This window comes from Passer domesticus, chromosome 8, assembly GCF_036417665.1.
Source record: "Passer domesticus isolate bPasDom1 chromosome 8, bPasDom1.hap1, whole genome shotgun sequence".
NCBI classification, from domain to species: domain Eukaryota; kingdom Metazoa; phylum Chordata; class Aves; order Passeriformes; family Passeridae; genus Passer; species Passer domesticus.
In genome coordinates, this window is record NC_087481.1 from 38,064,579 (window position 1) to 38,090,614 (window position 26,036).

At 41.2% G+C, this 26,036-nt stretch overlaps 1 protein-coding gene across 28 annotated transcripts in view; it reads left to right on the forward strand.

Annotated features, from left to right (window-relative positions):
- Positions 1–26,036, forward strand: part of CAMK2G (calcium/calmodulin dependent protein kinase II gamma) — a 241,591-nt gene that overhangs the window by 194,465 nt on the left and 21,090 nt on the right. For 27 of the 28 annotated variants that reach the window (XM_064430432.1, XM_064430436.1, XM_064430440.1 and 24 more), the window contains 7 exons: positions 2,627–2,729; positions 3,605–3,688; positions 4,564–4,658; positions 7,221–7,343; positions 9,583–9,666; positions 10,317–10,359; positions 18,190–18,230. In XM_064430432.1, the coding sequence (XP_064286502.1) occupies positions 2,627–2,729; positions 3,605–3,688; positions 4,564–4,658; positions 7,221–7,343; positions 9,583–9,666; positions 10,317–10,359; positions 18,190–18,230 (573 nt within the window). The remainder of the gene's footprint in view (positions 1–2,626; positions 2,730–3,604; positions 3,689–4,563; positions 4,659–7,220; positions 7,344–9,582; positions 9,667–10,316; positions 10,360–18,189; positions 18,231–26,036) is intronic. The other variant, XM_064430451.1, reaches the window with a different exon arrangement.

The window sequence follows — 26,036 nt, forward strand, 5'->3', positions numbered from 1 at the left end:
CTCATCAGTAGAAGCACTTTTAATCTAAAACCAAAACTGCTGGCCAGTTAAAGACAGGATGAATCAATCATTTGACGCATTATAACACATTTATAGCCCCTAAGCCTCCACAGTAGAGTCACCTAAACCCTCCAAACTGGGCAGCTGTGCTGGGAGCTGGGCAGGCTCCAGAATGAAGAGATTTGTGCGGGAAAGTCTGCGTGCCCTGGAGCCTTCTTTGTCTAAAGTGGCAATGGTGATGGTCATCAACAGTCCAGTTAAATTAATGCAGGATGACACCTGCTGCTAGTGTTGGTTTGGGCTTGTTAAACAATGTACAAGAGGGAAAGTAGGAAAATATTTTGCAGAGAGCAAGGTAAAAGCACATTGCAAGCTTGGTGGCAGTGTTCCTCTGGTGTTTTGATCTAGTGGATAATCCTTTGTGTTTCTGACAAAATCCCATGCAACACTTTTGACCTTCTGCTTCACTACACTGTGAAAAAATGCTAATGGTCTGCTGTGGACTGTGGCTGCTCCTGATTAGATCCAGCACCAGCTCCTGAGAAAGCAACATCCAAGAGGCACTAGTGCCCAAAATTAGGGAGTCTATGAAAATCAATAATGTTTTCCAGTACAGAAGTGCTTTCGTTGTGTTCAAATATAATCTGGTTTCCTTCCAAAAGTTTTGTTTGTAGGAAAGCTAGCAACTTGTTCAGAATTTATCAACTTCTAGACACTCCCTACTGTAGTTAACATGCTTCTTCTGTTGCTTTCTCTGATTGACTAAAACTATCCAGGCCTGAGGAGTAACCATTCCTTTTAGCAATGAAAGTTCCTATGCTTTTTATTTCATCATTTACTCCTCTCCAAAAGCTTGGTCTTCAGGATCAGTGTGTAATAACTGCAGAACCTGCTTCAAGTGAAGTTTTGTCTTTTGCACCTCACTCTCATAAGCCTGTCTTTTGGCTGACATGCTATTAAAGAATGTCAAATGTCGAGCTGCCTATAGGGACTGTAAGAAATTAGGGAGTGCATTCATATCCTCACCAAAAAGTATTTGAAACCTGAAACAACCCATGTGCTGGCAGACATGCATGTGGATAAGCACCATTAGCCTTAAGATGTTTACTTCTAAAATAGAGGTACAAAGTGCTTAACTAGCACAAGTCTGTCTTAAATGTTGCTCTTAGTCAAGCTAAGCCTAGGTGCAATCTGGAGTAGAGAGGGATTTTTGGAATATTTAATTGATCTTCTGCTTAGGGTCTTGTTTGTAGTGGTGAATTTTCATTAGTGTAGCCTGATTACCACAATCTTTTCTTCTTGCCATGTAGTGAAAAGCCAGTGGCATCCGAATGTATTGAGACCCAGCTGTCCTTCCTTCCATGCTGCTTATGGCAAGGGCTGTGTTGAGGAAGGCTTTTCTCCTTTCATTCAAGGCAGAAGCAGGCACATGCCCAGTACTTTAGGACAGATGAGTGAGCAAAGCATCTTGTGCCTGTCAGGCAGAACAGGGGTAAAGAGTTGCTATGGGTTGAAAATAGTGAGCAGGCTGCAAAAGAGACCCTTATCAGATTTTTGAGACTGCGAAAGCTCCTGTTTCTGGATTTCCAGGTATCCATCATGCTCAGTTAAAAAATCAACTTGATTGCATAAAAGATCATTACATAAAAGATTGCAAGAGGATAGGATGAGAAACCACCGTTTGACCTGCCTATCCTCAAGCTGATTTTCCTGCAAAGCCATAATAGACATCACCTTAAAGGTTTTGAGGTTTCAAGGGGTCCCATATAGCTAGAGCTGCTCTGGTGCTTCAGAGGAAGCTGCCAATTCTCAGTCCACTTTTTGGAGCTGTGTAGTCTTCTGCTGAAGTCCTCTGCTGGAACACAACAGAATTATGAGTGAGATCCATTCAAGGTGGAAATATGAGGGTCAAAAGTCTGTCTCTCTTTCCTGGCACATGAAAAAAGTGACATGGTTGCTTCTTATATAGGTGATGGCAGCAGTAGCAAGACAGAATATTTTATGGTGCTGTAAATGCATAGCATGAAAAAATTGCTTACAAGAATACTCACTGCTGTGCTGCTTATGCCAGTTTGAGGCTGAGGCTTTTTCTGTAAGGGATGAAAACTACTGCCTAGCCAGATGATGCCTTCCCACATTACAGCAGTGTGTTTGGCAGCCCTTATTAGCATCATATTTACTTTTTCAGTGCCTTGGGGACTGTCTAATGTTCAAGGGGAAAAACATCACTGCAGATTGTATCTCCTGCATTGTCCCTCCCTTCTTCCCCCACTTCCCTTTCCCCTCCCCCCAGTTATCCTCTTTGAGAAGGGCAGAATAGAGTTTTGGCTTAAGTGCTGCAGGAGCTGTACTGCCAGTGCCCTCTGGTGTCAGCATGTAATGTATGGGCTGGGTTGGAAAAGGCTCTGTCTCCCGCGGAGGAGCCAGAGGATTTGTGTTAGACTTGACAATTTTCTGCCACTCTAGGTAAAGGCCATTTGTTGCTGTGTCTTCATCTGAACAGGTTTAGTACTGCATGCTAACTTCAGTCAGCAGGTGCAGTTTCGTAATGTGAATACTAGGTGAGATGTTTTAACAAGGATGTCAGTCTTTCATTCTTACTCTCTTTTTTCTTTCTTCTCCTCAGCCTGAGAATTTACTACTAGCGAGTAAATGTAAGGGTGCTGCTGTCAAACTGGCTGACTTCGGACTGGCTATAGAAGTCCAGGGAGAGCAGCAGGCCTGGTTTGGTAAGACTGTTTGAGCTTTCCCAGCTTTACTCCCCTGTTTTCGGGTGGCTGGTTGAGTTGCAGCCTCCTGAGTACTTTCTCTCAGCTCTTCCAGCACACTTCTCTGTATTTGGCTGTTTCTTTGCCAAGCATGACAGCCTCTGGGTTTTAGGCTCAAGCCTAGGTGCAATAGAGGAAAAACTAATAAAGAAAGACAGAAAAAATGGCTACGTGTTTCTCTATTTTTCTTCTCAGTTTATGGTAGATGGTAGTGTCAGAGAGGAATGCAGCTGCTAAGTTTAGACCCTGATCTGAAGTTTCCTACTGCTCAGAAGTGTAGACATCTGGAATTTTGTTTGGTCACTTTACAGAAATGCATTTGACCTAGCCTTCCTCAAGCACATTTGGATCTGACCGTATATTTGTTTAGTTAAAACATAAGTAGAAATGAGACCTTTTCAGGCTAAAAATCAGTTCTGATACTCTGCAATGCTGCAGAGATTCTGGAAAAATTACTCTTCTGGTCTCCCCATAGCACTTGGCAATCAGATGTGTCCCATCTGTGTCTTGTGTTTTCAAACTCCAAGCCATTATATGTAACAATTATATAAGGCCTGGCATACAAGTTTGTGCCCAGTTGGTTGACATGGTCCCTCTTACTTGTCTGTTTTTCTTGCAATACACAGGCAATGAATCCCATCTGATTTTCTGTTTTATTTTGGGGTTTCTTGCCTCTTTTTGTTGGTTTACCGAGAGACAGCTCTAGCAAATAAGAGATGAAGGGCGGGAGAGACAGGTTTGGGAATTTGTTAGTTACCATTAGTGGATTTTGTGATATGGCAAGCTCTCTTCTGCTTGGGTACTCTAAGTACTTCATGTCATCCATTTTCTGGCAGGGTTTGCTGGTACTCCAGGCTACCTCTCCCCTGAAGTCTTAAGAAAAGATCCTTATGGAAAACCAGTGGATATATGGGCATGTGGTAAGATTTGACAAAATGTTTTACACTTAAACAACATCATTCCATGTAAAAGAGTGATTCCTTGTGGCCTGTTGCTGGGAAGGGTGCACAGTGCTCCTTCTTATTAGGTGGAAACAAATGAAGGCACAATTGAGGATGAGCACCTTGTGTAGATGGAATGAATACTGGAGCCGGAACTCATTTGATTCTGGTTCCTAATCTTTTCCTTGGGCCATCTATCAGATATTTGAGACTCGAGAGATAGGACCTGTCTATGCTTTGCAGAGTCAGTTGTTTAGATAACTGTAGCAATTACCTATTACACTAACTATGTAGAAGATTAAATACTGAAGAGGGATGACTTTTTTAAAAGAAAAGAAATAAGTGTTAATGTATCTGGGACAGATAAGTTTAAAGATTTGTGATATCAGTGTTGCCTGACATGGACTAACTGGTTCTCTGCAGGCCAGGAGTGTCAGTTTTGTCAGTGTCATTTTTGTCCCAACACCATGCACAGTAAGCATCTAAAAACAGAGTCCTTCCTAAAACGTCCCTTGCTGCCCAGGAACCTTAAGAGATGTGGCTTCATCTTACTCTGAGAGCAGCTGGGAGTTGTGGCTCACCAGTCATGGTAGTCAGAGGAGGGTAGAAGGAATTATGCAGCTCGTTCTAGCTCCTGACACTGACGTTAAGAGCTGAACATGAAGGGCCAGGGTGAGGTCTAGCAGATGACAGATTTGTATTGTGTTTTGCTATCTCAGAAGGCTAAGTATGATGGCAAATGAATATATAAAGCAATCATTGCCTTGGGGACTGTCAAAAGGGAAGGAAGAGGGGCTGAAGGAATAAATGGCATATTAGCCTAACCATAGTGTATCTGTGTCTCTCCCTCCCAGGAGTGATTCTGTACATATTACTAGTGGGGTACCCTCCCTTTTGGGATGAAGATCAGCACAAACTCTATCAGCAGATCAAAGCCGGAGCCTATGACGTAAGGGCACTTTCTTGCTGAGTACCTGCATGGGTGTAGAAGCCATCCAAAACATGGCATTATCTTACCTGGCGTCCTGCAGCAGGCCCAAGCTTCTGTGCAAAGTGACCTTTGATGTGCTCGTACACCTCGTTGTCTTCACTGCCTGGGATACAGTCCTGTCTGGGGCTGCTGAGGGGATATGAAGGGAAAGCATCACAGTGGGCACTAGAACATTGATACTTGTTAGGGAAATGCAGAGGGTGGGAAATGGTGTCTTCTAGTAATGCTGATACTGTCAGTGGAGTAGAATGAAGATAGAATGAAGAAGCTTGTCTTTGTCAAGGCCTAATCAAAAGTATGGGGATGTATTCTGTAGTATAATAGCTTCAGTTATGGTCTTTTGCTCCTCTGTGCCATAGTCCATGGAAAGCATGGAGCCCACTGCGAAGACTGAATGGTGGGGGACCATTGGAGGGGTGGCTTTGTGGTGGGGATCAACATGGTGGATTAGGTCGGAGGCTCTGGTAAAAAGCCAAGCAGATCATGGAAAACTTCTTAGAGCATGGCAAAACTGAGGTGTAAAAAGTGTCTGAAAGAGGAATAGCAAGGAGGTTAGTACTGAGGGAAGCAAAGGTGGAATAAAATGTAGTTTGAGTACCACAGCTTTAATGTTTGACGTAAATTCTTCCATGTAAGGAGAGACTTGAGAGAGAAGAAGGAACTCCTGGAAATCCTAGCTCAAAACCTGTGGGTATGAATACCAAGAGGAAGTTGGGGAGTTCTTTTTGTAGGCTGTCTTGTGGTTTGTATTAAACAAAAATAAAACCCCAAAAGGTGAGGGCTCTGCCTGGACTCCTGCCGGTTACCTCCCAGCTTCTGTGCTTGAGACCATGAGAGCAGCTGTACTGGTGAGAACACAAGTCTGCCTATGTCCTGGCTCTGTGGCTTTCCTGAGTGAAAGCAAAGTGATATCTTTGTACTTGATAGTCTTAAATGGACTTGTGTTCTTCTCTTGCCTTGCTGCTCCTCCAGTTTTTGTGTTGCTTGTTCATATTTGAAGCATTTTTGCACTAATTATATCAATGGGGATTTTCAAAGCACTTCAGGGATTCAATACCTCTTTCTGTTAATCATGAAGAGTGAAGTGTCTGATTCCTTCTTACCTATCTATTTTTTTGAATTCTTATCTATAGTGAACAAATATCACTAGATTCTCCCCTCATTTTGCCTGATAGAAAACTATTGCATTTTACTGATACATCTGTTCCTGGTGTGCTTACCCAGCACCAAGGGGCCTGTAGGCACATGACCAGTCTGTTGTTCTCCCTTGACCAGACAGTAAGTGGCAACAGTAAAAACAGTGATTTTTTTAACTTTGTGTTGAGTAGGGGTTTTGCAAGACATTACCATGAACACTTCAGAGTTCAGGTGTGGGAAAACTATCCTTGCTTGAAACTTCAGTATCATGATTTTTGAGTATCCTCGTGCAATGCTTAATTGTTTAATGCCTTAGTGATGCCTGCGAATGCAGAAATGAGATTATATGCAAATCAAATATGGCAGGTGTATTGTTATGACCCAACTGAGTAAAGCGATAAAAAAACATGAGAAAAAAAGATGGAATGAACTTTTTCTAAATGATGTAGTACTGTAAGGAAATGTTTTCAGGATAAATCCATTTTTTTCTCTCACTTAAAGACAGAGAGCTTCACCCCAACAGCATATTTGTGTTCTGAAGTTCACCTGTATTTGTACAGTAGATTCATAGGATTTAATCTCAGCATGCTGTCATCCACACCACATGCAAGCCTTTACAGGATGGTGTAAATACCTCATCTTTATCATTGCTAGAATTATAGCAGAAAGCAGTTACCCCTCATGGGTGATCAGCAGCTGAAATACTTAAAATTCTTTTCTTTGTTTTCATGCTTCTGTATTCCCATCCACTGTTACATCTCTCTTGCCCCCCAAGTAAAGATCTTGGTATGGTAGGTGGTTGCTAACAGCTTGCTGGTGGGTTGCTACACCCAAGTGACTGGTATTGTTCCAGGATATTGTGTTTTATGGTGGGAAAAGTGTACCTGATGGGATGTTCCCTGTTAGTGGGTTTTGCTTTCATGCAGTTTTGCTGTAGTTAACTGTTTGTGATTTTTCATAAGCTGTTAGAGCTTTTAGCATGCTGTAGAAAGAGACAGGTGGGGTAAAAAAAGATAATGCCTGTGTTTTTCATGTAAGAGCTCAGTTAAAAAGGTCTGTGACTTGACTTTTTAAACTGTTGAGTGTGAAAGAAATTCAAAGGTCTGAGTGATTCCTAAAAGGCTTTTAAACTCTTAATCTTCTTACTTATGTCTGGTGAATGGTACAGGTGTGTCCTGCTGTCTGGTACCATTCATTTGTTGGATTCTGGATGATTTTTGTTCAGTGTGAGTTTTCACAAAAATTGGTGGGTTTTGCAAATGTGTTAGCCCTGGTATCAAAAGGGCAAAGGCTGCAATTTAGCTGTGTAGCAGGGGAGAATCTCTTCTGCTAGTAGAAGATATTTCTATTCAGTTCATCATCTGTTCCTTCTTCCTCTTTTAGTTCCCATCACCTGAGTGGGACACTGTGACTCCCGAAGCCAAGAATTTGATCAACCAGATGCTGACAATAAACCCAGCGAAGCGCATCACGGCTGACCAGGCTCTCAAACACCCATGGGTCTGTGTAAGTGTTCTCCTTACTACAGGTTTGCCTTGAATGCACATGCCAGGAAGACTTGAAGGACTCAATATATTTCAAATATTTAAGAATTTTTTTTTTTATACTGACCTTCAACAAGCCAGCTTTGTCATGTTGTGGTGCTTTATTTCCACATTAGTAAAAAAAAAATCCCTTATGCTTTTAGAATTTTGTCAGTGCCCACAGTTTCTGGTTTTTTCCCCACATCTTTTCCAATCCATAGCATCCTAAAATGTCAAATGGAGTTTGGCATCAGACAAAAATGTTAGGACCATTTTGTTCTTAATCTCTGCTTCAGTTTATGGCATAGCACCTTGGCAATATATGGGACATTTCTGCTATGTTGCATCTTAACTGGCTGTAAGCTTGAAATCAGCAAAAAATCTTTTGCTGTTCTGTGTATGTAGTTTCTGCCTTGCCAGACCTCACACATAAGTATTTTTCATCTTTTGCAAAGTTGGCAAGGAAATCCCAGAACACAGCTGGGTGTGGGTGTAGGGGAGGGCAGCAGTGATGCACTTTTATCTCTGCAGGATGAAATAGTTTGACCTAAGTCTTACCAGATGCTCTGGTAATACCACAGTATACTTCTGGGATGGGTCTAGTGTGCTCCTTTGCTCATTTGTTCTTGAGAAACTGTGGTGGTGGTGTCCTTGTACCACAAATCAACAGATCGCAATTTAAAGTTAATTATGTGAACATCTGTCTAACAGGAGCATCTGCTGTAAAATGATGCAAGTTCGTTGGAAGTCAAAACTTCACACTAGCTGAGACTGCATATCTTTTTTTTTTCCTCCTTGCATGCTTATAATCAAGTTCCTGTGTATTAAACTTTCCTCCCAATGCCTGTAGCCAAAGTTGTATTATGATAGCCCACTCCCTGTGGCAGCTTTCCTCCTCTGAGCTAGGGAGAGTCTGATTTCACTTCCCAGCCATATCAGCTGCTCACTGAAACTGCCTCCTGTCAAGGCTGTTGTTTCCCTTTGCTTTGCAGTCCCTGTGTGCACAACATCTGTTTTTTTTCTGGATATGTATGGCTCCTCTAAAGTAAATGTTGTAGGAAATCTGAAAAAGTTTAAAAGTTTATCTGAGACACTGAGTGTCTTAGCATCACTGAACTTCTGAAGTATGTGTCCTGATTCTTGTAAGCACACATTGAACAACTGGACATCACTGTCTCTCCTGAAGAGGATGGAGGAACAGTGACCACCAGAGCTGTTTGACGACACTTTGGCTACATTCTCCCCACACACTGCCATGTGTACTGCAATAGGTGACCAGCTTTGACAATAGGATCAAAGCAGAGACTTCCCATGAAACTAGCTGAATATACACACAGTTTACAGTTCTTCTGGGTATTGCAGAATTTTTTCCAAGCAAGAGAAAGTTAGTGGAGACTTTGTTCACACTTATCTGCTAGGTTAGAAATTCACCCACTCTCCTCATAAAGGGAATTCAGGCTTGTGGTTCTATGCAAGAGCAACAGCTACTTTGGCATCAGTCCTGGCTTCCTCATGTGTTCTGAATGCTTGGCAGTAACAGTCTCTGATTTCCTCTTGTGGTCTAAGTGGCTGCAACACTTCTGGGAAGTTGTCTTTTGTCTTTTTGCAGCTGATGGCATCCCAGTCTGCTTTGGATGATAGATGTGCATCACTGCATAGAGATTATGCTCATTTTTTCCATTGGTACAATATAAATACATTATCTTTTCTCTTACATGCTGAGAATCTGTTTCTGCAATACTGATACAAAGATGCCAAGGCCTCTGCTAGTCAACCTCTTACATTCAGGGGATTGCCATGTCCAGGAAGGCTGCTGCTCACAAGTATTCCCTTACTGCTTGAAATTTCCCTTTCAAACTGTAACTAATGCAGCCCAGGTCTTTTCTGTAGTGCCTCTAACTCAGTTCCCCATGGGTGTGCTTGTTCATTTGGCTTTGTCTTCATACTATCTTAAATCTTGTGTGTGCCTGAAAGGCAGGGAGCACTGATTCTCACCCTTACCTCAGTCATCAGTTTCTTGGGTGCAGTCCTGTCATAGCCCATCTTGATTTAATGTGTCTTGATGAAAGTGCTCAGGTTATGAACCAGTGCTTTGCATCCGTGCAGTGGTGAGAGGCTTGGCCATGCCAGCCTGAATGTGTTGATTGTGTGCAAATGGAATGAGCTTCCCTGGCTGATTTCTATGGGTATGTTCTTGATCTTCTGCTGTTCCTGTTTTTCAGCAACGATCCACTGTTGCATCAATGATGCACAGGCAGGAGACTGTGGAATGCTTGAGAAAGTTCAATGCTAGAAGGAAGCTAAAGGTAAGTACATTTTAATTCACTTTAGGTTTGATTTTAGTTCTCTGAATTTGAGGTTAGTGCCTTCCTAGCAGCAATAATTTTTTTCATGACTAGCACAGTGTTAGAGAAGTACCTAATGTGATCCTCCAGTACAGGGCACTGGAGTAGTGTACTGAGGAGCAGGGTAGTTTCTTTCTCCAAGATCTAAGCTCCCCATGCTTCCTCTGCTACATATTCATCCCTTCTAGTTTCTGCCAATGAGTTGAAATAGAGCAGGTAGTTCTGGGACCTTTAGTTCTGAACACTCTGCACCTTCCAGTACTGGTGTTATCAGTTGCCTGCAGCTGGGGCAAAGCCTCTGGCCTATGCACAAAGCAGCTCTCGGCTGTGTGAAATCTAGGAAGCAGCTATGTGTTTAATTCTTAGTGCCCTTTCAGATTTCCTAGGCTATCCTGCCTGGCATCTAGCTACTGCTCTAGAAAGGCAGGACTGTCAGTGGTCCCGTGTAGGGCCTAAGAGGCACACGTGGGAAGCTTGGATACACTGGGGGTCTTCAGGCTACCAGTGGTATATGTCTGCATTGGTAACTGATGCATTGTGTCCTCCATGGGTCAGCCCAGCCTCTTTCTCAAGTGGCACTTTCTGTTATCCCTGCTTTGTCTTCCTCACAGGGTGCAATCCTCACAACGATGCTTGTGTCTCGGAATTTTTCAGGTAAGTCCTCAATGCTCCATCCCTTCCTTGGTTGTGTTTTGTGTGAGTGAGCTGGAGAATATTTTAACCATTTTGGGGTCAAGTAGGAGGGGAGGAAACATGGTTTCAGTTCATCATGGTGTAATGGTGGTCACTTTGCCTGAGCTGGTGACCAGTGTGAAATAGGAAATGATTTGTTTGGAGAGGAGCACATGGTATTGTAGTCTGGTACAAAACAGAAGTCAAGTCAGCTTCCATAATTGTCTCATGTTATTTTATTAGCAAATTACTTGTGAGAAATTCTAAGTTATATGATTAGCTTTCCCATCATAAACCAGGAGTGAAGAGCTCTTGTTAGGTAGGAGTGTTTCCTTCAGACTTGGGACAGGGACAGGGAAGTAATATTGTTGAGAATAGGGACAGGAGGTATTTGGGTATTGTATTACTTTGACTCATCAAAAATGGGTCTGAAGTGTCTGGCTATTAGTTTTCCTTCTTGGCGTCTCAGAAGTGGTTTTCATCCTTTTAAATTTAATAGCTGGTAGTCTGGCTCCCACCCAACTGCATTACGTAGTGCATTTACTGAAAATGCAAATCTCAACATGTAAATCCATGCTTTTTGGAAGATTGCTGTCTTGGCTCAGCACACCTAGGTGACGCAGTCTTATCTGTGTTCATTTTCATTTGGGTGGAAAACCTCTATTTTTAAGTGCTTTTGGTTTATGGGATCTTTGTTTTCTTTACCGTCTTTGTAACTTTCTTTCTCTTTTAAAAGAGCAGTCATTGAATGCATGAGTCAGATTTTTATTGCACCTGATTACAGCTGCTTTCAAGTGGAAGTCTGCTATGTGGATTATGTGATGATGGAAGTGTATTGATTTCATCTGGCCATTTACTAATGGTGGATACCAATACTTATATTCTGGATGTTGTTACAATAAACTTGTAATTGGAATGAAAACCTCTGTGAAATGATCATCCCAGCACGCAAAGTGCACATTCATGCATACATTCTTCTGTGAACTCAAGGCAGTATGGTTCATCTTCTGAAGAATCACCTTCTGTATGGTGATGTAAAAAAAACCTAATTATGTGAAATTATGCTACAATTAAGGGCCAGCCCTCACCAACATCCAAACATTTTTTTCTTGGTTGTGACTACAGCAATTTCTTTTTTCTGCATTTCTCATAGTTTGGCCTTAGAGGGACAGAGTAATTTTATCCATTCATCTGTCCCACAGTTGTGCTACTACAGGACTTTAAAATTCTATACTGTTTTCTGAGATTGATTCTGAAATAACTGTTTGAGGAGCTATGGCACAATGACAGGACTTCCACAGGCCTGTACAGAGCTAAACATTTTCCTGGGCTTTCTGCTGGTGTGAACTGTTTTTGTTCTATTTACATGGCTCATCTTCATTTCACTTAATTGATGATTCTGAAATAGTCAGGGTTTTTTTGGTTCCTTGGTTGTTGTTTTTTTTTTATAAACAGAAGTTTTAGATTAATTTTAGTCTGTGAATGTTGTCACTTCTAATGAAGCTGCAGAAGTGCTTGGGTGAGAAAATCTCTTATGGGTATGATTTTGAGTACATGGAATGCCAGAGAGAAGGGTTCTCCTTAATGGTGTGTGACCTGTACATCCACTTAATCCCTGAGCTAGTACTGAGGAGAAAAAAGCTTGCTCTACTCATTCTTCTCTGTGTCAGGGGCTGAAGCTGCTGGATCCACTTCAGTTAACAGCTGAAGAAAAGGAAATCCTAGGTGGCCCATAGTGAGTGCAGGGTTTGCAGTGTCACTGGGTTCTGTTTTGAATATAAACTGTGATTCCAAGTATGAGACAATCATGAAAAACTGTCCAGAGAGAGATGTTGTGAATTTAGATGCAAAACCTCTGTCAGGAGCAGCAATTTCTTACCTTTTTATGTGTTTTTAGAGGGATGAGATCATCTACTCCTTTTTCCTTTGCAGGACTATGTGTAATATGAGCTTGCCTTTTTAAAATTGTAATTATTTTTTAATTTACTTGGGTTTTCTAGTTAGCTAGTTGAAGTAGATACATCTGCTGAAATTAAGGAATTAATGCATGCTAACTAAAAGTAATAAGTTTAAAAGTTTGTGTGGGAGCTTTAAGGTCGACCTCAGACTTGAAGGGTTCTGCAATAATATTTCTTTCTTTCCCTAAAGCCCTTAAGGGTTTTTTTATTTTTCTCTAATTGGGTGACACTATTTTGTGGATTTTTAAAAATCCCATTCCCAGCAGACAGGGAGCTAGATTTATGAAGAGAGGGAAGCTTCTTCATGCCTGGGGATGAGGTCTCCTAAAAGCTTCTTTAGTATATGTTTTGAACAAAGAGGAAAACAGAGGCTCATGTGACCTCAGTATCAATTAATTAGGCACGACTGTACTATCTGCAGGAAATATGAGAAGACGCCTTTAATCTCATTGTCATTACTATCTCCTGTGTCACATTTGTAGTATGGAGCTCTTTCTCTCTATAGGCCTGTGACAAATTGTATTCCTAAAGAATCTATAGCAGTATTCTCTCTCCCTTTTTAGCTCATCAAAAATTCTTGCTTTTTACAAAGAAAAAAAAGCTTCTGTTCTTTTGTGAGTCATTTGTTGCTTGCTGTGTGCCTTTTGCCCCAGGCCAGTTAAGTTAAAGGATATCTGGTTCCTTTCCCCAGTTATGATATATTCAGCCATTTAATATTGGCTGTTTGTGGTTCTTTTTAGAAGATTGCATCTCAGGCCAGCTGTATTTGTTAAAAGTAGGTACAGTTGCACTCCTTTCAGAATAAGTCAGGAAGATGAAACCTGGTTACAATAAGGGATTTGTAGCTTCTCTCCACACTCTGGTAAAGTGTTCATTCAGCTGCAAGAGAGAACAATGCAATCTAAATTTTGCTGTAGAATTGTTAGGGTCACACCAGGGTATACACAGGATTACTTGGGTGTTCACATGGGACTTTGGATGTTCAGATGATCCAAGCAAACACTGATCTGATCTGCATTCACTTACAGAATACAGAAGTGCAGTCAGTAAATCAACTGATTAGATCATGTGCAAAAAACCCCTAAATCATCTGAGAAGTAAATGTAAATTTATTACTAGAAGAGAGTTGGCAAGGTTTTTAAAGACTCCTGCTATATTTAAGGGTGCATGGACTCATTTATGTAGATAAAACTCTGTAAACAGGCTTACTATAACTGAGTGAAAGGATGGAAAAAAACAGGTTTCCCTCTTAGGAGCAGCCGTGATGCCAGGAGGAGCATCACAAAATGCTGAGAAGTGGCTTTTCTCCGTAAGCCGATTTTTATGCACAACTTACAAGTGGCCTATGTGAAATTCTTAGTACTGTTTTCCTAAGTGGATTGCAACTGTTAATTTGGGGAGCTGTTCAGCAAGCTTTCACACTATGAAATTAATTTCTGTCACGTGATTCAGCACAAGTCCTGTGTTCAAAATCGATCCTAAGGCAGACATTGCAGGTAATTAAGCCTTATGCCTGAAAACTCTATTTTTAACTACTGTTGAGCTTTCTTCTGGGTTGTCACTGCTTGCTCAAGTCGGTTTTGTGAGGGAGCTATTGTGGTAGAGTGTGACAATAACTGGAATTCGTTACATGTCTCTTACACATCCTTATTAACACTCCAATGTGCAGGTTTGAGTTTTTGGCTAGATAGGTGAGGTTGAGAGAGACTTGGAGGCAGATTTGAGGAGCAGAGTTCTTTCTTAACTAAGTAAAGAAGGCCTGAATATGCCTGTTTATATTTAGTGTACCAAGTACAGAGACAATTTTTTAACTGACTAAAGAGCAAGAAAGAGGAAATAATACAAATACTGAAGTAGTACTGAAATATTTAGCTGTCTTGTTATAGGTCCCTTCCAGAAGTGTGAAACTGAATTTTTGCTATTTTGTGCATGTGTGTGTGTGTGCATATACATATATATCTAGACTCAGGCTGAAATTTGAGTTCTTTTCTTTAACTGAAATGTGTAATATATGTAAAGTTTCTACTGTGTTATGTTAGGTAGATATTGATTCAGGACCAGAAATTTTTATCTCCTGGTAGGAATCCAAAGGTATGAAAAGATGGAGGGGGAAAAAATGATTAAGGTAGTTGTAGAACTTTGACTAAATAAGTGTAACATCACTGGAAACCACATTTTCCAAGCAGAAGATGAGGTCACATTTAATGAAAGATTAAGTTGTTTTTAAGTGTTTTCTCTGTATCTACTAAATCTCTTAAGAAACAGTAAGGGTTTCAGTGAATGGTGCTCAACTGCTACAGTGTGGACCTGCCAAAGTAGTGGATTTCAGTTAGTAACTTCCATTTGCAACTTCCTAGAGTGATACAGATTTCATTACTGCATTTAATTGCTTATCACTATAGCCAGAGAGTCTAATTTATCATCAAAAGTGGATGTAAATGATTAGAATAATTTCTTCTACTTCTACGTTCCTCTCTCTAAGGCTCAGGAAAGCTCTGGGAATATTTTTATTGTGGTGTTTGTCCTTAATAAAATATTCTTGAAGTGACACTGCATTCATGGTTATTGTGTGTGATGGTAGCCAAAAGTGCTTCTTATGACTGTGCACTGACTGTTGGCTCCTTTGTGGTGACCCCAGAAGTGACATCAAGTTGAGAAATAGTTAATATTACTTTCTTTGAACTGAGAATATGAGAATGACAAGCTGCAGCTCTGTTTCATTGGGCAGTCTGTGTTGGTATGGTACAATTTTTATTTTATGAAGTCTCAGTAAAGTCCAGAATTCTTCAGATATAAATGCTTGTGTTTAGAAGCCAGAACATGGCTTGTTTGTTAGACTAGCATCATAAGTTAGTCAGACTTAAAAAAAACAGCCTCAGTGTTTTTCCTGCATCCCTAAAAAGAATTCTCTGGAAACTTAACTGAAGTGAGAAATGTAATTGAGTTTTGGCAGTTGAGGACAGGCTGGATGAAGGGTTGCTCTCTGGAAGAGGAGTGGGGCTGGCAGTGGGGAAGACACTATCCGTGGCTGTCTTTGGAGGGAGTATTTCCTCTTCAGTCACCCCTTGGCTCTGGTACATCCAGAGTGTCTGGTGTTTATTGCTGATGAGTTCAGCATTAGGGATTTGTGTTTATGCCAGGAGCATGGTCCAGAGCCCAGGCTATTTACTATGGATGCCAGAACTGAAAGATTTGGGAAGAGGGAGGGGTATGTGCAGGAGAGGCCTTTTGTGTTTTTCTTCAGAGTTTAGCTGAAGAGTGACTTGTTAAGCCAGGAACAGAATTGTGTTTTTAAGTTACTGGGTTAGCAGCATGTGCTTTCACGTTTCTTTATTCTAGAAGTTAAGAGAAGAGGGAATTTAATCCCTTTAACATGTAGAGGAAATGGGAAAGATAGAAAAAATTACTCCTAGCATCTCACACCTGGAAGACTAGAGCATTGGTACAAGACTGTTTCAGGAACAGTAAAGAATCTGCTTGCATGTGTCTTTGGATATTCCCCTCCTGTTGTCTCTTTGCTTAACTGACTATCTTCTAAAAGGATTATTGTTACAGGAAGTCTTGTCTGTTGCTTGTTCAGAAATTCCTCTTGCATACCTTTTTACTTGTGTCTTGTAATTTGTACAGGTTGATCTGTAGGTAGACCTGCATGCTTCCCTGTTGTCGGAGGTGTCTGAGTCATCTTTGTGTGGAAATGCATTTCCTGGGCTCTCCAGCTCTTTATAAACACAGTATGGTGCATGAACCAAATACACCACAAACAAAGTTTCTTTCTACAGTACTGGGGTGCTGTCAGGCCAGTGGGAGAGCAGTGTGTGCCATGCAGAGGTGCAGTCAGGGAAGGAGGCTGGACAGGCAGGCTGCACCAGGGAACATGGATCAACATTACATTGTGCTGGGCTGCATGGAGGGACTCTGAGCTGAACTTGCTCTAATGTTGTAGAACGTGATTTTAGCTGTCTTCTGTCCACAAAGACAAATGTGAGGTTGTGGGAAAACTGCAGAAAGTGTGAAAAATGTTGCTTCCCTGCTTGTCTCTGGGATGTTCCCAGAACATATGGTGGTACTATTTTGCTTCTCTGATGGTGGTTTGTTTTGGTTTTTTTTTTCCCACTTCAAGGATGTCCCATTTGGCGTATTTGTTAAATTGCAGAATCCTTTACTCCTTCTGAAGTGTTGTAAGGCCGTAACAGTTTCTTGTTTTCAGCAGTTGTTGTGTGAGATGCCTTCATGCATGTGTGGTATGAATGCTGGACCCCTTTTGACCCCATAGTCACATTGTTCTCCTTCTCACTTGCATGTAGAATCAAGCTAGCCTTTGTCATGTCTTGAAGGTGGCAAAACTTATTTGTCTTGCAGTCTTGCAATGCTTTAATATGTGTACACTCAGAAAAGAGACTGTTGCAGGGTGGATGAGTTGCTTTGCCCACCTTCGTGTGTGCACATTGGAACACTGTGTTTTGGCACATCACATTCAGAAAACCTCTGCATGAGGTTCTTCCAATGTTCTTGGCTTCTAAGAGCTAGAAGGAAATCAAAAATGTAATCTAGCTTTATACTTGCATTAGAGAGTAAAATTAGGAAACCAATTCAAAGATTCTAGTAAGCTTATATGGGCTGCCACCTCTTTGTTGGGAGGAGATGCTCTAGTCATTTGCACCAACTCAGCTAATATTGTGTAGTTCATCCATGTCTGTGGGGTCTTGTAGAGAAGGCAGAGTGGAAAATGTGGTTGACATAAAATTTGAACAGTTGATTAAGTATTGCAAAAACCTTTTTAGCCTAATGTTGCTGTTTCTAGAGAGACTGAGCACTCTGTGCAGTTGGTCAGTATGCCTTTGGGAATTTCAACAGTCATGTCAGCATTGTCTTAGGACTTGCCTTTTCTCTAGGCCTCATCTTTGCTGCACCTAAACCCCAGGTGCCCAGACCCAGAAGCTAGGTGCTTAGGAGAGCCACAGCATGTGTTGGTACAATAGCTGTCTTGCATGCTCTTTACAGAAGTTGATACAACTGAATACATTCTTCATAAGTAGACAAGAAATGGTTTGTATCTGTTGAAGATGGGATCTTGCTGCTGGCAGTCACAGTTAATGTACCACTCTGCTGTAATAGATGAAGCAGCTCCTTCATCAGTCCCAAGTATGCCTTCTGCCAGGCACTTGTTGTGGGCTCTGTGTGTGTGCTTATCATTCTCTCAGTTTCATTGGCTCTTCCAGTTGTTCACGTTGAGCACAGCAGAGCATCTTTCTTTCAATGAAGAAATTCACCCTAGTTCCCTGTCTCTTTTGCCATTCTTCCTTTTAACAGTTTTCAGATGCTGCCATTTGCACTTTTTCAGTCCCTTTCTTTTAGCTATCCAGCTATCCCCAGAGAAACTGTGAATAACAGTAATTAAAAATCTTCTGTATTATCAGCACCCCCTTTATAAACCACATCTGTTATGTGAATGGCTGTACTTACAGGTGCAGCCTTTATCCTGTTGCAAAAATTAGACAGGTTTATTTTCCACCTGTAACTGCTGACACTTCTGGGTGGGGTCACAGTGTGTGACTGGGGGATGACAGAAAACTCTAAATTACCATTTCAGACTTGGTCTTCTTGAGGTGGTGAAAGTGGTAGTATTTTGCCTAAATAGGTGAACAATAGATAGGATAGATGACCCTCTACTATCAGGATGACTTTGATGAGTGACTTGTCCTGTTTTCCAGGTCTCTTGCTGCTAGGGAGGAATTAGCAGGGTGGTTGTCCTTCTGAAGTTTTGTGCATTTTTGAGGGAAGCTGAGGGCAGGGGGAGAGAGAGAGAAGATAGTCTTGAAACCAAAATCTGATCTGCTTCTGCTTTTCTCCACAGCTGCCAAAAGCCTGCTGAACAAGAAGTCAGATGGAGTGAAGGTAAGTTCTTGCTTTGCCATTTCACTGTCTTTCCCACCATCTGAACAGAAGGCAGCCAGTTTCCCTGGTGCCTGTCCCTTTCCAGGGTAAAACCACAGCCCTGTGGCCTGGATTGCTATAATCAGTGTCTTGTTATATAACCCTGGGTGGGATCTTAGTGCTCCTTACATGCATAACTAGCTAAGTACGCTGTTGCAGCAGCAGGAATTCCCTTTCCCCTTTCTGTGAGGTATGGAAAACTGGTCAGCACTGGATTAGAAAGACCAAGGACTTGCTCAGTTGTTACACATGCCTCTGATTAGTCTGTTCTGTTCAGTGCTTCTGACTGTGAAAATTGCACAGAGCAATTGTGAGTGACTGGTGATACAGCCAGCAGACCCCATGGAAGTTTCTTGGTCTACTCACTTGGACAGATGCTGAAGGCTGAGCTGGGAAGAAGGATGGGGAAGGAGGAGCCTCCAAATGTTCATGTTTGGACAGAACGGAAACTGAAGAATGTGTTAAAAGTTCAATTCATGTGCCTGAAGTTGAGGCACTCTCCTGTTCCCTTCTGAAGGGAATTATGTTTTCCCCACTTCAATGTTAGTCTTTGTGTTGCATGCTCATCATTTATTTCTGGAGGTCACACAGGCCCTTGCTAAGGCCCTGCTGTTGCAGGCAGCAGCCCTTTGTTGTCTGATACTAGACGAGAGACAATTACAGGCTAGAGCATGGTCCTCCCCTAACTGTTCTGAAGGATAATTGTCCTCCACATGGAAAAGAAGAATAGGGTTTATTTGCTTGCATTTTCCTTTGAAGTCAAACCTTTCTCCACAGCTGTTAGGTGCAACAGTTCATCTCCTGGTTTAGCACTGTGGGCACTCTTCATTCTCCCTGTGCTGGGGGGCTGACATTCACACTGTAGGACCAGCACACTTATTCTCTCCTGATCTCTGAGCCCTTTTCCATTTTAATGAGGCTTTGCTCCCTGAGGGCTCACAGTACAAGCAGGCTGCTGGAAAAAGAGGTGTTTTCAAAAGAGTTGTGTTTGTTTTTGGGTCTGCCCTAATAAAACATGCATTCTTACAGTTCTGCAGTATTCTGCCCTATTGACATCCAGGTTTTGGGGATAGTTCATTTTTTGATCAAAATGCTCTGTGAAAATGCTGTTCCTGCCCTAGGATTCTTATCTTTGATATGTGCCTGCAAAAGTGAGCTTTTGGCCATTGCACCAGCCTGCCTCTTGTACAGACATGCATTGAACACATGCACACTAATACAGCAAGTGTGTTAGAGTTGTTGCATCTGTTGATATTTAAACCATTAGAATAGAATTCCAGTGGAATAAGAATGGATTATCCCTAATGTTGTGAAATGAGAACCAACAGGTGCTTGCTTCAAAATCCCAATGAGGCGGGGGAGAAGTAATTAGAAAAACAGCAGATATCAACAAGTCTACAAAGTTTTGTCACCTATCTACCAAAAAAAAATGGCTTTCTTCTGAGGATTCTTGATTTCTAAAAAGCTTTCAGAGAGTTTTACATCTTGGGTTAAAATATTCTAAAAATGGACAAAGGATGTACACATAAATCTTGAGGCACAACTTCCTAGTAGTGTAGTTACAAAGAGACCCTGTACATCAGAACCTTCCAGCTCCATAGAAAGCTTGTGGTGTTTGGTTCATGGAGTACACAATGTCTTCCTCTCTGAAAAGGATAATTCTGGATTTACTTTTCTTTATCCCTTTGCAGTATATGTTGCTCCTCATATGTGTAATTAAATACTTTGATAAAGTGATAGGTATATTAGAGAGCATAGCATTCTCTGTTCATGGTGAATGAGGTTGTCCTCTGGAAACCACTGCTTCTGCAGGACACTAGAGACCTGCAGTCAGGAGTCCATGCAGCTTCCTCCCTCCAAAGTGTTACAGCAGTCTGGCTTTGCAGTGTGAACCTCGGTGTTGTCCATGAGGTGCATTGCTCACCCTGGGCTGAGGGCCCCCAGGAGAGGTGTTTAAGCTTCCCATTTTCCCTAAATAGTGTCTATCTTCAGGTATGGATTTTGAGTCCTCTTTTCTGTAAGTGTTAAAACTCAGAAACAAATAATGTTTTTCTTACTAAAGCTCCTGTTTTGAGTTACTCTTCTGTCCAATAATACAGACTTTTAAAAGTACAAGTTGTTTTCCCCCAGTGCTGAGCTTGGACAAGACATAGAGTGTGTAATAGTCTGTTTGTGTTAGTAGGACATCCTTAACACTTCTATTGTAGGATTTCTGTGTCTACATTCTTCTCTCTTTCCTTGCCATACTGTAATGGTGCTGCATCCCCTTTAAAGTGTAGTCTTTTACCATGTCCATTTGCTTGTTGGAGCAGTACTGACCCCTTGGCTGCTGAGGACAGTCTTGGTGCTGGTCACTGTTTGGTTGGTGGCCTCACCATTGTGACCAGCATACTTGTCACGTGTTGCTCCTTATGCAGGAAACTTGTCATTTTAGTTCCACTCACTTTCTCAGCCTGTACAGTTCTGACAAACAACTTGTGGCAGTGTCTGGTTGAGGTAACAACATCTGGTCTTACTTGTGGCAAGCAATGATTTTCTGCCCATTGCAGTAGTGCAGAGCACAAATACCATGGCTTGAGCACCAACCAGATTTTCAGCTTTGTGGTATCCTTTTCACTCCCACTTCCTATATAAATTATTCTACATGCAATGTAGGTTTAGAACAAGCATTGCATGCTGTAGTTCTAACTGGAGTCTGCTGCTGACCACATACCATCTGGTCAGGCTGTTTCTCATGTTTCCTCCTGATAAGAGCACTTGTTTGTTTGATTGAAGAGTTTTCTGTTTGTCTCTTACAAACTTCTTGGAAACCAACTCTTTGTGGAGATTTGAGAGAAAATATGTTTCAGTTTCTTCATTGGTTTTATCTGATGCAGGGTGATGTGCACCATGAGACTGTTGTCACAGATATCCACAAAGTCGATAAGAATTGAAAGACTATTTTTTCCACAAATAGATTATTACACTAGTGTAAAACTTAATGGCTTTAAAGACACAGATTAAAAAGCACCACCAGTTTTTGTCAATTTACATTCTGTTGGAGGTAACTTCCCTTTTTTTGGCTGGTATTCAGAGCTGACTGTGCTAGAATTCTGCATTGTTTGACAAGGATAGGAGGAATTTCTATTAGATAGTATTACACAAGCTTGAGTGAGACATATACATCTTTCTGGAGTTTTATTTGCAATAACTCCATGAAAATTTATGTTGGTGAATTTCTGATGCAAGGTACAGCATGTACTTGCTGACTTAGCATAAATGAGAGGGCAATGATTTGATAGTCATATGTGGTGATCTGAGCATGAGTTGTGTTGAGCTGATACTAAAAAAAAATGCACAATTATTGTTTCTCTAGCAATAAGCTCACATCCTTCACTGAAGAAAATTTAGCACTAAAGCAATGAGGATGCATGCATTTTACTTGGATCAGACCCTTTTGGAAGGCAGTGGGAGAAGTTTAAATCAGGAGGGGAGGACAGGAAAGAAATTTTTTTTAAAAAATTCCAATACTAGTTTGTCCACACTGGGGTTGTTTTGATAAATTTCCATAGATGTGACTGCTCTCTTCAGCAAATTCCTTTCCAAATTTTATTTGAAGCATTCCTGGTTTTAATTTTGCACTGTTGCTTCTATTTCAAGTACTAATTCTGCTAATTGGTAGATATTTCATCAGCTTGGCACTTGAGAACTTTTCCATTATCTTAAATAATGAATGATTTAAACTGCCTTGAATCTTAAATTCTGCCTGCTCACCAAACCTTTGTAGTGCTGCACTCACTTTCTTCAAGCAGAATTTGGATCCAAGCTGTTGGAGTAGCAGCAGGAAGGCCCAAGTTTTATCCCCAAGGAATGTGGTTTTCTGCTTTCAAATCCAGAAAGTGAGGCTAGAAGATACTGAGTGAGGAGTTGCAGAGCCCCTGTAACATACCAGATATCTTGTGGTCATCACTGTAGGTCCCAGGTATTTTTTTAAGATTCTAAATTTATGAGCAACATTGTGCATCTGCCATTTAAAATTTTACTTTAGATACTTTCAAATCAGATTTTTTTGCTTTCTTGTTCCCCTTTTCTGACTCTAATCTGGAATTGCTATATACTGCAAGGTGAGAGGGGTTAAGGAGTGGGCTGGGGTAAAGACTTGGATGAAGATTAAGGACACTTTATGCTGAGTGTCCTTCCTCTAAGCTTGTCAGGATCTGGGCTCCCTGTAGTGAGTGTTACAGTCCTACTGCTGATTTTTTTTTTCCTCTGCGTAGCACTTCAAAGAGTTGTGTTCCCTTTTTTCCAAAGGGGTATTTCACTTCCTGCTGATGTGAGAGGTTGTGTGTGCTTCCAGTTCTAGCAGGGCCTGTAAGACCCATTTCTATAATCAGAATTTTTTAATGCACAAAGTCTTATTTTCAGTTAAGCATGTAATGGTAATTGTTTTTTAATTGGTCCTTCTCTAAGCTCTTTGTCAGTTTCTTTTTTTTTTTTTCTTCTTTACTTCTGACCACTTGGGTTTGTGACTAGGATTTACAAAATTATATCAATAATGTTCCTCAGGCCCACTGTAACACTTTGTAGATAGTAAATTGTGGAGCATGCTGTGGGATGCAGGAGATTTTAACGGCATTAACTTGCAATGCTCTGCCAAGTCTCTTGATTTTCTACCTTGTCTTTCTGCCACATGCACTCTGTTTTCTTTCCCAATAAAAGCTGAATAGCTCAGCTGAAAGAGGAAAAATCCATTCATTTGGTTTAACAAGGTTAATGTTCTAAAATCTGCCCTGTATGTTACATAACTGCAAAGAGGTACCAAGTATCATTTGTTCTGCTGTTTGTGAGGAATACTGCAGTAAGTGTACATTTTATGCCTGATGTGTACCACTTTCCCTGCCCTTTGCCCAGTAAAGAGTATGTGGGGAAGGAAGGATGCTCTGTAAACTGGCATGGCTGCTGAGAAGCAGTTGCTGAAAGCATGCCTTAAACAGAGAAGGCACAGTAGCAAGGTAAAGGAACCTATAAAATCTGCAAGGGTAAGTAACATTCACACAGTGACCAACAGGAGTTAATGCTCCTATCTCTGTATCTGGACTTGTTATAATCTTAAAGCCATACTGTTTAAAGATTGTTTATGTTGAAGCTAAACAGGGAGAAGCCAAGTTCATCTGAGCAGCAGAGTTTTGTGCTGAACTGTGTTATGCAAGACACCTGGGGAGTGCTTTAGATCTGTTTAAGTGCTGACATCCAGTAGCACATTATATCCATCTTTGATGCAGTCAGTTTTTCATTGCATTGTTGTAATGCCTGGAAAAAACCAACTGAGATCAAGGATCTGGTGTGCTTAGCTAGTGGTGGCTAAGCAGAAAATCCCTGCCTCTTAGCTTACAATTTAAATAGACAAGCTGACAAAAGGGCAAGAGAGAAGATGGATTGACAAAGATTAAATTATTTGCTCAGCATCACACAAAAAGTGTTGAAGCAGAAGTAGAAATAGGACCTCAAATTTGCTGGTTCAAGATGACTCTCACTATGATGATCTGCTTTTAGTTCAACATTTTTTTCCTACCTTAAGTTCTGAAATGATTATACTCTCCATAGGAATATTAATTGCTTCAAGCATGATATTTTTACATAAATACTGTCAGTGTCAGACTGGGGGAGAACTGCATGTAAAAGATGGAAATACAGAAAGCTGTCATAAAAATAACATAGCCATGTTAAGTTCCCAGGACTGTGAATGGGACCTTGCCTGGTACCACTCTGCTTCTTATAGTATGTTTTGGTATGTGCTGTGGACTGATTTATGCTCACCATTTCTAGCATTGCTGCCATGCTGAAGAGAAAGTGATTCTTCAGATTGTCTTCTGTCACCTGCTGACTTCTGTTATTGTTACCTAAAGCAAAACTGTTCTTTAAGTTTCACTGCAGAGAATCTGCTCCTCTTTGAGAGATGAACACCTAAAATTCACACACATAACAAAAATAGAACTTTAACAAACACTCATCCCTAGGTTTGTTGTCTGTACTGCTTTGGGAGAATCACTCAGGTGTAGGGAAACCCCTAAAGTGATCTGTGAGGTACTTTACCAGGCTGTGATGCTTTTAACAATTTTTTTTCTTTCCCTGCAACATCTCTGCTCTCCCTAGTAGTTCTTAGAGTGTTCTGTGTTATAGAAGGGAAAGAGAACTCTATAATTAAACTTATGTTCTCTTATTTACTTTGCTAAGTTGCAGTCACATTACAAGAAGAACAAAAAGCTTTGCTCACTCAGCTAGTCACCTTGGGAAGGTAACAATAGATGGTTCTGATGCAGCTGTTAAGATGTACTGGGAGATTGATCTTGTTTAGTAACTTGATTGTATATGATTTGACTTAATAAATTTTGATGCTTTAGAACTTACTGCCACTGCCTCATGTTGGCATTATCTAACCTGTCTTGTGTTTTAGCAGTATTTTCATGCTCTGGTCATAACACAGACCTCACTCCCTGCCCTTTTCATACTGCCAATCTAGCTTTTCTTCTCCATGTTATTATAGTAGCCAGTAATAATGTGCTTTCTGGGATTTCTACACTACATCATGCCCTGTAATAGACTAACACTGTTTTAAATGTAGCTTGTACTCTGATTTAAAGTTCTGATCTGTAGAGGGTTCTGTTTCCTCCTGTGTCAGTGTTACTTGTGCCTCTGTGTAGGAGGATGTTTGTTTTCTGCATGCCTTTGTTGATTCTTTTCCTATTGAACCTTTTGCTTGTATCTTAACATTTTCTGTCCGTTTTTTCTTTTGTAACTTTCTGGAAGTCTGTATGAATTTCCAATAAGATTGTCTTTCTTAGAGACAATAGTATCCATATAGTTTCTTTTTGTCTGCTGCAACTTACAGGATACCTTAAAAGTAAAAACAGTAGTTTTTCATTGTTGTGAATTTCCACTTTTCCCGGTTAAAAATTCCCTGTTGTGATGGGGTACAAGGTTTTCTCTGGGTTGATGGCAGTCTCAGAGTTATATTCATGCACTGGTAGTAGATGCTATTTTAGTTCCAGCTTGAGGAAAAGCCTGTGGAGAAGCTAAATTGTCCTGAAAGACATGAGAGGACCATTGTAAACCATGTAATGATGAGCCCTGTGTTGTGCCTCCATGAAAAGGAAGATTTGTGAGCCAAATGGTGAACAGATCAGAGTCTGTTCTGGAATTAAAGATCAGATGAGGCAGAAGCTTTGCTAGTTTGAGTCTGTCCGTGCAGTGGCTGTGTGACTGTGGACTGCGTGGCGTGATTAGGAATGTGGTTCTGGGTATGAGGTGAACATGGGCACTTCTGCTTTAAAACACAAGCCAGTGTGTGTGTGTGTGTGCTTGAGCTCTGCTGTGAGGATAGCAGGGATGAAGGCAATATGCAAGGCAAGAGCTGTGAAGGCTCAGCAAGTGTATGAAGTGGGGAGCTACAACTCCGTGGCCTGTTCTGTGTTCACAGGCTGCTCCAGGGGGTGCTGTGGTAGTGTGCAGGAGTCCAGAGCTGCAGACCTGAGCCCACACCATCGTGGGTTTTGACTGACGTGAGCTGTGCTATCCTGTACCACTCTGTGGGCTAGGCTGTAGGAAGCAGCAGAGAACAGCCTAGATAGTACCAAAGGAAAAGGGCAGATGGAAAATGTGCATGGAGACAGCAAGGGGAAGGCATAGCAATGTAATGCTGGAAGACCTGCCAGGCTCAGCTTGAGCTGGATGACACTGAGAGTTTAGTGAAAGAGGAGTGAAGTGCATGCTGAGCCTCATTTACTGGAG